The sequence below is a fragment of the Ornithodoros turicata genome, chromosome 8 (genome assembly GCF_037126465.1).
Source record: "Ornithodoros turicata isolate Travis chromosome 8, ASM3712646v1, whole genome shotgun sequence".
In the NCBI taxonomy this organism is placed as follows: domain Eukaryota; kingdom Metazoa; phylum Arthropoda; class Arachnida; order Ixodida; family Argasidae; genus Ornithodoros; species Ornithodoros turicata.
In genome coordinates, this window is record NC_088208.1 from 23,562,747 (window position 1) to 23,576,106 (window position 13,360).

At 45.1% G+C, this 13,360-nt stretch overlaps 1 protein-coding gene across 4 annotated transcripts in view; it reads right to left on the minus strand.

The window, feature by feature from the left end:
* LOC135366729 (schwannomin-interacting protein 1-like) overlaps positions 1 to 13,360 on the minus strand; it is a 176,982-nt gene that overhangs the window by 52,469 nt on the left and 111,153 nt on the right. For all 4 annotated transcript variants that reach the window (XM_064599573.1, XM_064599575.1, XM_064599574.1 and 1 more), the window contains one exon: positions 4,625 to 4,732. In XM_064599573.1, coding sequence (XP_064455643.1) covers positions 4,625 to 4,732 — 108 coding nt within the window. The remainder of the gene's footprint in view (positions 1 to 4,624; positions 4,733 to 13,360) is intronic.

Sequence of the window (13,360 nt, forward strand, 5' to 3'; positions counted from 1 at the left end):
TACTTGCTCTGTATCGCTCGAAGCTGAGCAGTACGTGCTCGGTGTCCTACGGAACTCTACATCGGATGTCGTTTCTTATTGAGACTATGCCGATACGGTGTAAGAACGCGTCACTAAGGGGAACCTTCAGCCGGTAGCCGGTGAAGTATAATGATGCCAGCGGTCCGGACATACTTGAAGTTACTCTGTTTATTGATTTATTAACAAAACTCTACTGACTCTACAGACTGACAATGACGGCACGCAAAAAGTCGTCGAGCGCTAGGCTGTTTGCCCTCCGAAACGCATGATGTTCAAGGAGAGAATGGCTATGGCATGGTGAGAGAATGGCGCGATGTTCTTCTATTCTTTTCCGATGGCATAGCTCCTTAATATCCGTGTCAATTACCATGAACTTGAGTAAATTCGGCACGGGCTTCACATTGGTGGGGTAAAAAAGCGACCTTTACTTGGCAAATTTCCGTGTTCAGTTCACAAAAATTTACATAATAAATTCCAGAGATTATATTCACATCAGGAGGCGGCAAAAACATGTGACAAATGCCGTTGACCGCATGATTCTAGGTGGCGAGTGTTTTTTTTTTTATAATTCAACGACACCCCTTCTGGGACACCCTGTATGGCATATTAGCATATATAACGTATTAGCATATTGTCATACATAGCATATTAGCATATATAGTGTAATAGCATATTAACATATATAGCGTATTAGTATACACAGGATGTTTCTTTTTAGCTGCAACAAATTTTCATAAAAGGGGAGTTGGCTTACGTCGCTTTTACTTTTGTCATTGGATTAGCCAACGGAGCTGCTACTAGGAAACCGTATTTTTTTTCTCAATTAGGGGTCTAATTAACAGAGACATTTTAATCAACTTTTTAATTATTGACTTTAGGAAGCACATTGAAATTGCGACATTAAAGCCTGAGCTCCACATGATCCGCTCGAACTACTGATGAAGCACAAAAGTAATCGCAGCGCGCGCTAGAGACTTAACTATTCAACCTCCGCCGTCAGCTGCAAACCGCAAAGTGATCGGTAAAGGAGCGACATTAACGTCGATATCTCAGCCCGTCACAAAAAAACGTCATACGCGATTCAGGCAAACCCTTATCGCGGTATGTTTCACGATCGATGTTTCCTTTGCGCTTGCAAGGAGCTTTGCGAATCAGCCCTACATATCAGCGCTTATCGTACCGGTGAAGGGCAAGAGCTGTGTCCAGCAGAATGTAATGAGTGATACGGCGAGCAACTGCGAACACAAGGACGAAAATAAAGCAGAAAAGAAGAACATATTATATGAAAAACATAAAAAGCGTATTAGCATAATGGCATATTAGCACACTACCATAAATGGCGCATTAGCATACATAGCGTATTAGCACATTAGCATACATGCCGTATTAGCATATTAGCATACCAAGCGCATACATATGCTCTATATGCTAATATGGTATTATGTTAATACGTTATGTATGCTAATATGCTAACACACTATGTATGCTAAAATGTCATGTATGCTAATATGCTATACGTATACATACATAATATGTTATGCATGCTAATATGGTAATATGCTATGTATGCTAATATGCTATGTATGCTAATACACTATGTATCCTAATGCTAGTATGCTAATACGCTATACATTTTTGGCATATACAGCGCATTAGCATAATACCATATTAGCATACATTGCTTATTAGCATACATATCACTCTAGCATAATAGCATATTAACATACATAGCGTAATAACATATATAGCGTATTAGCATCTTAGCATACATATCGTATTAACATATTAGCATACATAACGTATTAGCATATACATCATATCTAGCGTGCCGCGCGGATACTTGTATGCGCAAACGATGCTGTCGCGCGGATATTAGCATATTTAGCATATATTGCGTGTTGCGCCGATACGTTATATTGGCATCCGCAAACGTGGATGTTGCGCGGATATAACCGCGCTCACGCACACCTCTCACATGATGGAAAGAAACCGTTCCCAGATTGAAACGCGCAACAGACGAACAACAAGCATCAAGGTGCCTAAAAACAAGAATAATCGAAATATGGCAGTCATCGAAAAATCAAGACAGCGGCGCGATTTGAACCATGCACCTCTCGATTGCCGGTAGAGTGCGCTAAGCATTACGCACCACTGGCATCTGAAGTAGTCAGAAAGCAGATGCCAGCGTAGCGTATTTGGTTAACGCACGAGACCGAAAATCGGGAGATGCGTGGTGCGGTCCCGCCACGGTGTGGCTTTTTTGTTCGGTGACTACCATATTTGCAAACTCCGCCGCATCAGTGTATACTACAAAAATGACCAACACAATACCATTTTCTTCCTTCTAAACTAAAACGACCCAAAAGTAGAAAATCCAACAATCCTGTGAAAGTAGATCGAAGGAAAGGCCTCAGGTCAACCATCCGTCAATATATCGAACAGGGACATTCTCTGTTCTAAATATCGGCGGTTGCCGACCTGAGGCTGTTGCTTCAAACACAAGACCCAGGACGTTAAAACATCCTCAAGGTGTGACAATAGCTGATGACAGCTCACCCGCTTCTTTTCTCCTTGAGACGAACTGAACCTAAAAAAGCTTTACCATTCAATGTTCCCTCCCTTTCAATATTTCGCCTCGCGCCTTTCTTGACTACGAGGCATTTAAATCGCCATTTACTGCAAGCGAACCGCCATGAGGCAACATTACAATATTTCCTTCCCGATATCTCTAGACGGGCGTAGAAGAAATTATTCTATAGAAAAAAGGAGAAAAATTACAAATGCACGCCGCCGTTATCGCTGCATTGTAGTACCGTATACTTAAAAAAAATACTTCAAAACGTGGAAGATTTTCTGACTTTGCGGTCTGCGTGTCAGCGATAAGGTGAGGAATTTCGTGCAACGATTGCTGCTCGCACAATAGCCGCTTATAAGGAGATTTAACGCAGAAAAGGAAGCTGGGTTAGGACTACGTGAAGCAGCGTCGATCATATTCTTCAGCGTCGAAGACCGTCCTGCGTTGCAGATGTCTACATGGACATCGTTCGTGATATCGGCAACCATTCGTAACGTAGTGCAAGATGTTTGCATCTATGTGTTCCTCATTCTACGGTGTCAATTCATATGGATCGAATGTAGACTGTTTCTATACTAAACCGTAAGAAAAAAGAAAAGAAGCATATTGGGGAACAATTACCGCCTATAGAACCATTTAGGGAGTGACTTTTTCGGGTTAAACCCGATTCCGCCGGGTTATTCCCCCCCCCTGAACCTACCTCCAACCAATTCGGGTCAAACCCGATTTCGCCCCGAATTCCATTCACTATGAAATCCTCAAGTGCCGTTTCCAATGAAGATGAACAAAGGTCGCCACGTGTAACACATGTAAGAGTGGGTCCCTCGCGTTCCCAGAAATACACACATGTGCGTCTGCACTGTCTATGCCTTCAGGGATTAGCCCTGGTAGGTCACCCACAAAAAAAAAAAAAAAGAAAGGGAAGGGAAGATTATAATAAACAAGAGGAGAAAAAAAAGGACTCGATAGCACCCGAAAGCACAATTATCACGCATTTTTCTCGCCATTTATCGCGAGCGCATTTATCATGCATCGCCGATTTAAAAATAGCGGACGATTCCCCCTCGTATCTGAGAAAAGCATTTAACCCGAAAAAGCCATTCCCTACATACGGGTTGTTTCACCTAAGGAGATCAAAAATTTTAACTGGCGACGTACCCGCCTGAGGATTGTGGGACTCTCGGCACTTACCTTCCGGGAACTTTTGCCACCGTTCAGGAAGGCTTTGGACAATTTTTAATTGCGGAAGATTTATTTTTTCAATTGAACTTTGAAAATTGCCAAGCGAACGTACTTTTTTTTAATACAGAAATATGAAGTCCTTCACGGATAACCGCAGACCCGACAAAAACAGTATCATGACAGAAATAATCGAAAAAAAATAGTAAAAATGACGCTTTAGCCTCGCCTGCTTGATTGTCGCAAAGAAGCGCGCCCGAAATGTGCGTCTAGACGAGGAAGTGTCCCCGACTTCATTTGTTTTGCCATATTTGTGATAAGACGGTTGTTTTGTTTCCTTTGTGATAAGTCGATTGTCACCAGCATCAAGGTCAAAGCGGGGAAAAGAAAGGCAAAACAAGAGGCGGAAACACTTCCTCCTCTCCCCGCAACTTCCGTGCGCTCTTTGCGACAATCAAGCAGGCGGGGCTAAAGCCGAATTTTTACTGATTTTTTTAGACTATTTCTGTTGCGATACTGTGCATAGCTTTTGTTGGGTCTGTGGTTATCCGTGCAGGACTTTATATTTCTGTAAAAAAAAAGTGAGGTTCGCTTGGCAATTTTCAAAGTTCGATTGAAAAAAAATAATTAAAAATTGTCCAAAGCCATCCTAAATGGCGGCAAAAGTTCACAGAAGGTAATTGCCGAAAGTCCCACAAGCGCGTACGTCGTCAGTTAGAATTTTTTATCACTTTAGGTGAAACCCCCTGAATATTGTGGTCACTTATTGCAGCCATTTCTCTACTTTAGTCACAAACGTTTGATGTCCTACTTTCCAATGCGTGTCAGTGAGAGCATACATATACTCACCTCTGCATAACGTCGACCTGCGCATGCCCAAAGTGCTCCTAACGAGTCCATGTCCACGTCAGAAGCGTCGACGTAGACGACGAGGAAACGTACTACCCAGACCTCCCGCTGCAACAGAAGCATACGAGTACTATATCAACAGCACAAACTTCCACGTGCGTTTATAATTCACACGTTCGTTCTTCTCTTCCTTGCATCGTAATAAATGCAGGCCCGGCAGGCACGACGCATACGCCCGTCGCGGACCCACGGATACCCTTTAACCTATAATGCGGTCATCCGCGAAAGCGCATACGCTTAAAAGGGTATGCATGTATTCCTTGCTTAATGTACGTATGCTATACCCATGCAAGTCATAATATACCTGTCGAGAGTAATACCCAACAGTGCAGACGGGCTTACAGCTGCGGCCATGTAAGCCGAAACGAAAGAGGACAATGTGTAACAACAACAACAACAACAAAAAAAAAAAGAAAATGAAAAGAAATTGAGACGCATAGTACGAAAAAAAAAAGAAAAAAGCGTGCATCATGCTAGAAAACAGACCAAGTGATGAAACAATATAAGACAGCTGCATTCGTGCGCCCTTCGAATACACGTCGCATGTAGCCCCACAAATACGTGGGCGGACTCACCTTCTACCAATTATTATTATTACTATTATTATTATTACTATTATTATTATTATTACTATTATTATTATTATTATTATTATTATTATTATTATTATTATTATTATTCAGTTCATGTTCACATCTGCATATTTTTTATTTCTCAATCAATCAATCGGATGCACCTAGTTCAAGCACTCAACGACGACGATTCCGTAGTAGAATGTGTGTAACGCACAGGACCTGACATTTCAGTTCAGTGTATGCAGTTAGTTACAGAAAAAGGACCGTCGGCTTACAAGAGTTAAAGGAACACCAAAGTGTAAAGAGTTCTCCTTGCGGAACGAAAGGTGTAGTTACCTTGACAGCAACACAAAAGGAACGGGATTCATGGGTTGCGTCGTTCATGATTTATGAGCGGAAGAAACCGCAATGTACGCTTTCCTTATTACACTCGAAAACTCTTCCTCGAAGAGCCCGACGCTACGGAGAGGCCTCGAATAGGTCTCCTCGAACCACCTCCTGCGATGATTGGACAAATCGTTTGCGGAGACCAATGAAACCGCGCTCCGCATTGTCGGCCTTTTCCAGAAAGAGAGGAAGAGGGAAAGCCTAAATTCGAGGTTCAACCGCTCATGAGTCACGAACGACGCAGAGAATGAGTTCCGTTCCATTTGTATTGGAGTCAAGGTAACGGCATCTTTCATTGCGCGATGAGAAATCTTTGCCCTTGAGTGCTCCTCTAAGAGCAAGGCTAGACAAAGAATACACAATTGAAATGGATGAGGAAGTGTGACTTAGCATAGCTCGAGACTCTGCTTCATTGACCAAGCACTCTATCTTGAGCTATCATGAAAAAAATGCTCTTAGAATGGCGTCTGGTCAGCTTATTTTACAAACACGCCTAGGTCACGATGCGGCGTGACCTCGGAGGTCCCGTCCGATCTCCTAGCGTGACGTAATCAGGCCCCTGTGACGTAGCATCCGCGTGGGGAGCAGCCGCAACGTCTCACTGAAAATTTGTCTGCCTCGTACGCGGCTGGGCGCTACATGCGGTGGACTCGCCACTTTACGGAGTGACGTTTAGCACCACCTGGGCTTTCTGAAGGAGTTGATTGGGTTCGGAAGACGCGCGCATCAAAGACCTCGCGCGCCCAGTGCAGGTCAGCTAGCGTGATCGCTACTGCACAAGAGCACTTGTTATTTGTTGCGCAGCATGCCGCGGCCAAATTCGAACAATTTACGAAGGATTCGTTCAGTCCTTCTTTACGAAGAAGGCTAGCCGAAGGACACGAATCGACACAATTTTTAAATGGAAGAAGACAATGCTTCAGAACAACAGCTGAAACGATAGAAATCTTACGGAGAGAGGCTAGAAGGAAATCCGGGGAGGAGGATCGGAGGAGAGCAAAGAACTTGAACGGGACTCTTCCCTCTCTCAATGTTTGCGCCCGGAGGCAGCCATATTGAATCAGCTGAGGAAACGTCGCATATTTTTTGCCCGTGAAAGCAGGCGCAATTCCGAAAACAGTTGGCAACGCTTGCTCCACTGCTTTCGTTGGCTACGGGTTTTGTCACTGTCCGCACCTATCCCGGCTTGTAGCCAGTGCTGGTCGAGGCAGCGGCGGTGATCGCGTCCCCACGTGGCGTTCGTGGCGTGTCTGCGTTTCTTCGTGTTTGTTTTTATTTTCAAATCCTAGGGTTTCATGGATTAGGGCTGTGTGTTAGTGTTACTGCTCCAAAAACCCCTTTGGCGTTATGTTTGGTGTTTGCGTACCGGATTCGTCGTTCTTTTTTGTTTTGTTTTTTGTATGCGCCACTGCAACGCAGGATGATTCAATATGGCGCTTCCCCCACCAGTACGTCCCAGTTTTGGGTGGTTTCCTTCTAGCATACTCTTTAAGATTTCTTTGGCTGAAACAGACAAGGTCAGGCGTAGCGTGTCCGTCCGTTCGTCTGTTCGTGGCGGCCTCCTGTAAAGCACGCTTTCGATGCAAGAGTTTAATTCAAGCGGGTGAAGCATCCAGGAGCTATGTCTCTGGGCAGACGTAATGCAGCTGCCCTGATGTAGAAAAGCGTGGTATGCACGCGTGATGAGAGCAACGCATCAGAAACTAAAATGAAGAAGGCCGAAGCACAGCGACATCGACATGGCAGTGATGTGACAGCGACATAGAGTCCGAGAAATAAACTGGGGGATAATTATATACCTTCTAGTCCCGAAGATTACAACTGCTTCCCATTTTAGTTCCCTGACCCTGAAATTTACTCCCCAGGTCTGGGAATGCTCCCTAAACTTCGCAGAAGCTTCTGTGCATTTAATCCTGAAATGTGCATTAATCTGGAGTGATTGTTGTGGCAATGCATCTAGTAGAGCACTGCACGGGCATACCCGAAAGTCGGAGCCGGGCCGGGCAAAGCCTTCCTTTTTTTTTTTTTTTTTGCAGGCCTGTGTCGGGTTCGGGTTTGCCATTATGAACCTGCGGTCCTAGATCGGGCTCGAGTCTGTGTTAGGTCCCACTGATAGTTAAACAGGGCCAACTTTTACAGCACGCTGCAGTGGGCCGGGAAACCTAGCAATTATCAGGCCTTACTACCGGGCCCGGGCGGATAGAGGAAACGAAGGTCAGGCTCTGACAGGGCCTGTGTCTAAGAATTTGGCCGGTGCAATGCTCTAGCACCTAGCCTCCAAAAGGTCTAAAGTTACTCCCTTTTCTCTGAGAGTATACACTGAATAATACATGGCTACATATTATAGTCACGCGTCAATGCAGATGTAAATGGCAGCCGAGGTACGGCAATGTTTCGTAGCGAATCAATATATTCCCTTTACTAACACAAGGCGTGAATGGAAGAGTATTCACCGTACTGATCCGCCTGCCTTTCCGCGAGGTTCTAAGTGACACTCTCATGTTCTGTGGCCTTGCACGCGCTCTTCCATTATACCCCCCCCCCCCTCTCCACGTTACCCATTCTTCCCTTCTATTTGGTAGTCAAAATGGAGCCGTTCAGGGAGCACACAATGGTCCACCGGCGCATTTCATTATCGTAACGACTGAGCCGGATCAGTGTGGCAGGCAGTTATCGACGCACTGCTGTATGCCCGTAATGTACAGGCTGCACTGTATGGTGGTAACATGTCGGAGTTTTCGATTGTATTAGACCAGCAGCACGGCTAAGTGGATAGCTGGTGGTACATTCTAAGAAAAAAAGTAGGTAAAAGGAGTCTCTTTTTTAGATTGTGACTACTCCCTATTTTGGGGCCCCTGACTCTGAAATTTGTCCCCTAGCACTGAAAATAGTCCCTAAACTACTTGCAGGAGATATCACGTAGCGCGACGTTTGGCAACATGGTAATACATTCTCGTTACATGGCGTCATATTATTTTACGTAGATAACGTGGCAATTTAACATTTCTGCAGTATGTCCTTCTCAGTTCCTGACCGTTTACCACGCTGTTTCACGTCCCTCCTGCACAGGCTTCGTCTCAACGTTGCCTTCACTCCCCAATTCAAGTGCCGAATCGGATACTGTGACAGCTGCCTATGCTCCAAATGTGGCGTTGAAGCGAACATTGAGCACGTCCTAATAGAATGTAAGCTCTACGAAACGGAGAGGCGGCAACTCTGTGCTCAGCTGAGTGGTGCTAGCCGGCAGACGTTCAACCTGGCTGCAATTCTTGGCCCATGTCAGAGCCATGTCCAACACCGTCGAGGACTTCTGATGTTCTTGGAGTTCCTCTTGGCTACCGGCTTGCTCCAGACGCTGTAAGGTCCACCCCTGCATCTCAAGGACCATTGGCGCTTCTTTCATGTGCTTCTTCCTTTTGTGCGACGGATAGCGTTGCGCAACCAGACGACGGGAGTTCGAGTTGGACTTGCACATAACTTCATTTTCATATTTCACATCTCATGCTTCTCGTGTAATGGGGTAGGGTACTGCTCTCAAGCGGTGAATCACCCCAGGCCATAGTCATGATTTAGTTGTTGTTGTTGTTAACATTTCTGCAGCGTGGAGCAGAACTATGTTCAATTTACCATGTACGTTCGTGGTATAGTTCGGTCTTGATCCGCATTAAAGAACAACCTTGTGTACCACTCGAGCGAAAATACCGAACGCGAGACGCTTCTGAATTTTCAAACAGATCTCGTCTGCGCTAAGGCACTTGGGGAGCCCCGTTTTTATTTGCCGCGGTTCGCTGCCTGAATTATTGAACGCTTCTAGAATGCTGGTAAGAAAGCGCGCAGGAAAATAAATAATCGATGCAAAGCGAGGACGCCTCCTTCCCTCTACAGGAGTTTTATTATTTATTTATTTATTTATTTTGTTTATTTATTTTATGTGGTGATGCCGAATGCAGAATGTGTCATGGATAACTGCATTGCGAACCGCTGTATCTGCAACGCGCATTACACAAGTCATGGGATGGTGGTGGACGTGTAAGAACACATGAGGCGTTTCTTACCACGTATCCGCTGAGAATATTTTGTGCAAGATTGTTACGTAATCGGTTATCGCTTTAATGATAGATTTCAAATTGCTCGGTCGCTCGCAATGTTACCAGCAGCAGGAAGCGCGGCGTTGTGGCTTCATGCCGCGATCAAGTGGTGGCGCTGACTGTCTCACGGTAACGCAGGCTTTTTTTTTTATTTCCGTGTTAGCGCTGCGAGTCAACTGTGTCTATGAGCAACGTACAGACGTGAACAAGGTGAGATAGGACAGCATGAACAAATGTGGATAATGTACGTCTTGGGACGACTTCAAGAGGAACAGTGTCGTCTGGAAAGGTTGCCAGGAAACCCAGGGAAAACGTCAGACAGCACTGCTGGTGCTATAAGATTCGAACCCATCGCCTCCCAGTCTACAGCACGACCTCGTTATTTGTGTGTAGCCTGCATTTAAACGCGTTACGCGATATGTCGTCTATTAGGGAATTTTAGGGAACTGTGAGCGCCCTCCGATTTTTTTTTCCGTATCGCTCTCAGCCAATCAGCTATCAACGTAGCAATAGCCGATTGGCTGATAGCGACACGAAAAAGGAATCTGAGGGCCGTCACGGTTTCCTAAAACTCCTTATTCTCTTTGACTGCCACTGAGTATGTGTGTGCGCATTCATTACAATTTTGAAACATTACAACCTAATATTAGCAGGCCACCATAGAGAATATATACGGACGACTACCCAGCTATAGAAGTTTAGGGCTCGACGCGACATTTTTTCTTGTACGGTCACATACCTGAGTTTACGACCACTGCAGTGCTCCAAACACTTGGTTACTCTTATCGCCAATTTTTCTGTGGTTCTCGAGGTTGTCACATCGTTCTATTTGTCCGTACAATATAACGTATACAACTTACGATGTCCCTGTTCCTGGCGCGTTCTATGGAATCAATACTCTCACACCACAAACCATGTTACGATTTACTCGCACATTTGTCTTTGCCTTCCTAATCCACTTTGCGATGTCATAACCACATGAAGCATACCGTCAGCACACAGCTTGAGCCGCACGCCTGTCAACTTCCCAAGCATTTCTAGATGCACTAAGACAATTCCAGCGCACAAAATAAAGAAATTCGTATGTCGAAAGGGACCAAAAGCAAAGCAAAACAAAGCAAGCATATATATAGTAAAATAAATAGTAAAAACAGAAGCAAAGACAAATACGCGTCCAAGAACTAAGAGACACGCGGTATAGGAGCAAATCTCTCGCGCTCAATACCAGGGATTTTCACCTGTGTGCAGTCGATTCACCGACTTCGACGTCAATTTCCTAGTTCCCCTGCTCAGATCAAAGAACGTAACAACACGGTACGTACGAATTGAATCGAACCGAACAAAAAAGAAAAAAAGAGCGAAGAACACGCAGAAAAAAAACATAAGATGTATCGAAGCCCGAGCAAGTGCGCCAAAAGTATAAGTTAGTTTCCTTCGATTGTCTCATAGTTTTTCTTGTTTGTCTTCTGGTCTATGTGTTTTTCTTCCTAAGCCTCTTGAAGATGTCAGAGTAACGAAAGAGAGAAATGAAAAAGGAAAAGACAGGAAGAACAGAGATATGGAGAGACAGACCTGACAGGAGCAGACGCTCGTTTAATGTTTTTTTTTCTTTCTCGTTTTTTAGATTTTATACGTCTTGTACAGACGGGTTTTGCGTGCAGATATTTTGTTATCCGCGTTGATTTTTTGTTTCTTCTCCTCAATCTTCATTACGGTGTTGCACTAGATTGCCTGAATCGTGCAGCACGGGCCTTCATTCCTTCGGATTAAATAAAGCTTTTCTCCCCTACATCTGATAGCCACCGTTTTTTCTGATGACGTGAAAACCCGTGCACAAGCGGTGCATCCCGTGAAAACTCGTGCACACACCATCGGCCTTTCTGAGCTCTCTTATTCGGCAAGCTCTCGTAAAAAGGGCACCGGGTAATGCGTTAATGCGTGCGGTATGAACATGTGTTTCCTGCACCCTTGAGTCGCCCACAGACTGCCATTAATTTCAATTCCATCAAAATAATGCCCCTCATTATAGTTACACAACGAGTTCTATGTGATCGCGGTATACATTAGGAACAGATAGTGGCGGCTGTGGCTTGTCGTTGTTGGTCTTACTTGTATACACTCTAAGAAAAAGGAGTACTTTTAGTCCGTTTAGGGACTAGATCTACTGTCACATTGTCACAGATTGTCACACATTGTCATGTATTGCCACAGATGTCTTGTCACTATTTGCATTGTTGGGGCGAAACCTTCAGGGTCACTGGTCTAAAATGGGGAGCAGCCGCGCTCTACACTCTTAAAAATGAACTTCACCACATAGCACGCTCCCGGCCGAGGACGCCAGCAACTTGGTGGCAGGGTACAAGTTGCTTAGACACGCCGTCTTCCGCGATGGACGTTAAATACGGGGTGCCGTGTGATGAGCTTTCATCGCACGTTAAAGAACCCTCAGGTGGGCAAAAGCAATCCACAGACCGACCGCTGTGGCGTCGCTCATGATCTCAGTTGTCTCGCGACGTAAACACCCAATTATTATTATTAAACATAGCACGCTCCTAGCCAACCGTCATACCACATAAAATGTTTTTGAAGATTTTCCTCACCTCACCTCACCTCAAATGTCGTAAGGTGAGGGTGAGGTGAGGATGAGGAAACCCTCACCCTCACACGCCCTCGAGGGGGTGGGCGATGGACATCTGTTTTTAGAGCGATGCCTGTCGTGGTGCCGCTGCCGCCATCTGTCGGCAAGGAAGCAAACCCTGTGCGGCGAGCACCGATCGACAACACGCTTAAGAAGGAGCTTCACTGCACAGCAGAACCATCATCCCCAATAATATCGTTCTCTGCCCTGATTTGTTGAAAATAAGAGTCATGCGGCTTTTTGTGACACTTATGCAGTGATGTTAATTGTCACAAAACGACGTACGCCCCGCTCTTTCTGCAAATCAGGAGCGATCGCAGTATCATTCTCTACAATGGATGAACTTATAGCGTGTGAAGCTGTGTTTCAAGGGAGAGGTTACCTTCTTTGAAGTTGATTGGGCGTTATGATTTATAATTGTTAACGAATAGTCATAAACGCGAGCTTTTGGCTCGTGCCGTAAGAGAGAGGGTGGGTGGGGAAATCATGCGACGGCAATATTGACTCTCCCGTTAATAAGGCTCGCTCTTTTAAGTGCCAGTCATAACTTTATGATTGCTGCTATTTGCAACTCGACGTCGTCTAATGCAGCCAAACAACATGTTTTGTCCTACAATTTGGCGCTATTTGCGATATAAGCCACAGCGCTAACTTGTATCCTAGAATTATGACGGCGTCCGGGCGCTTCGGATTCCAGAGCCTTCCTGGCCAAAGGGGACAATTTACGCATTAGCAGATCGATCGCAACTCCTTGTGTGTGTCCGTGTACCCTACCCCAAAAGTATCTCACGTAATATCGCAGACGAGAGTGTTCCACATAACCACGTCGCCTCACGGGAAGTGGCTTCTCAGCGAAGAGTGGCTTGGCACAGCGTTATAAGCTGCAGCTATGTGTTGCGAGCCTTCATCGATCAATGCACCGTGAAGACATGAGCAAGATAATCAAGGGCATCGACTAGACGTTAGAAACTTCGTTAGTTGGATCTAT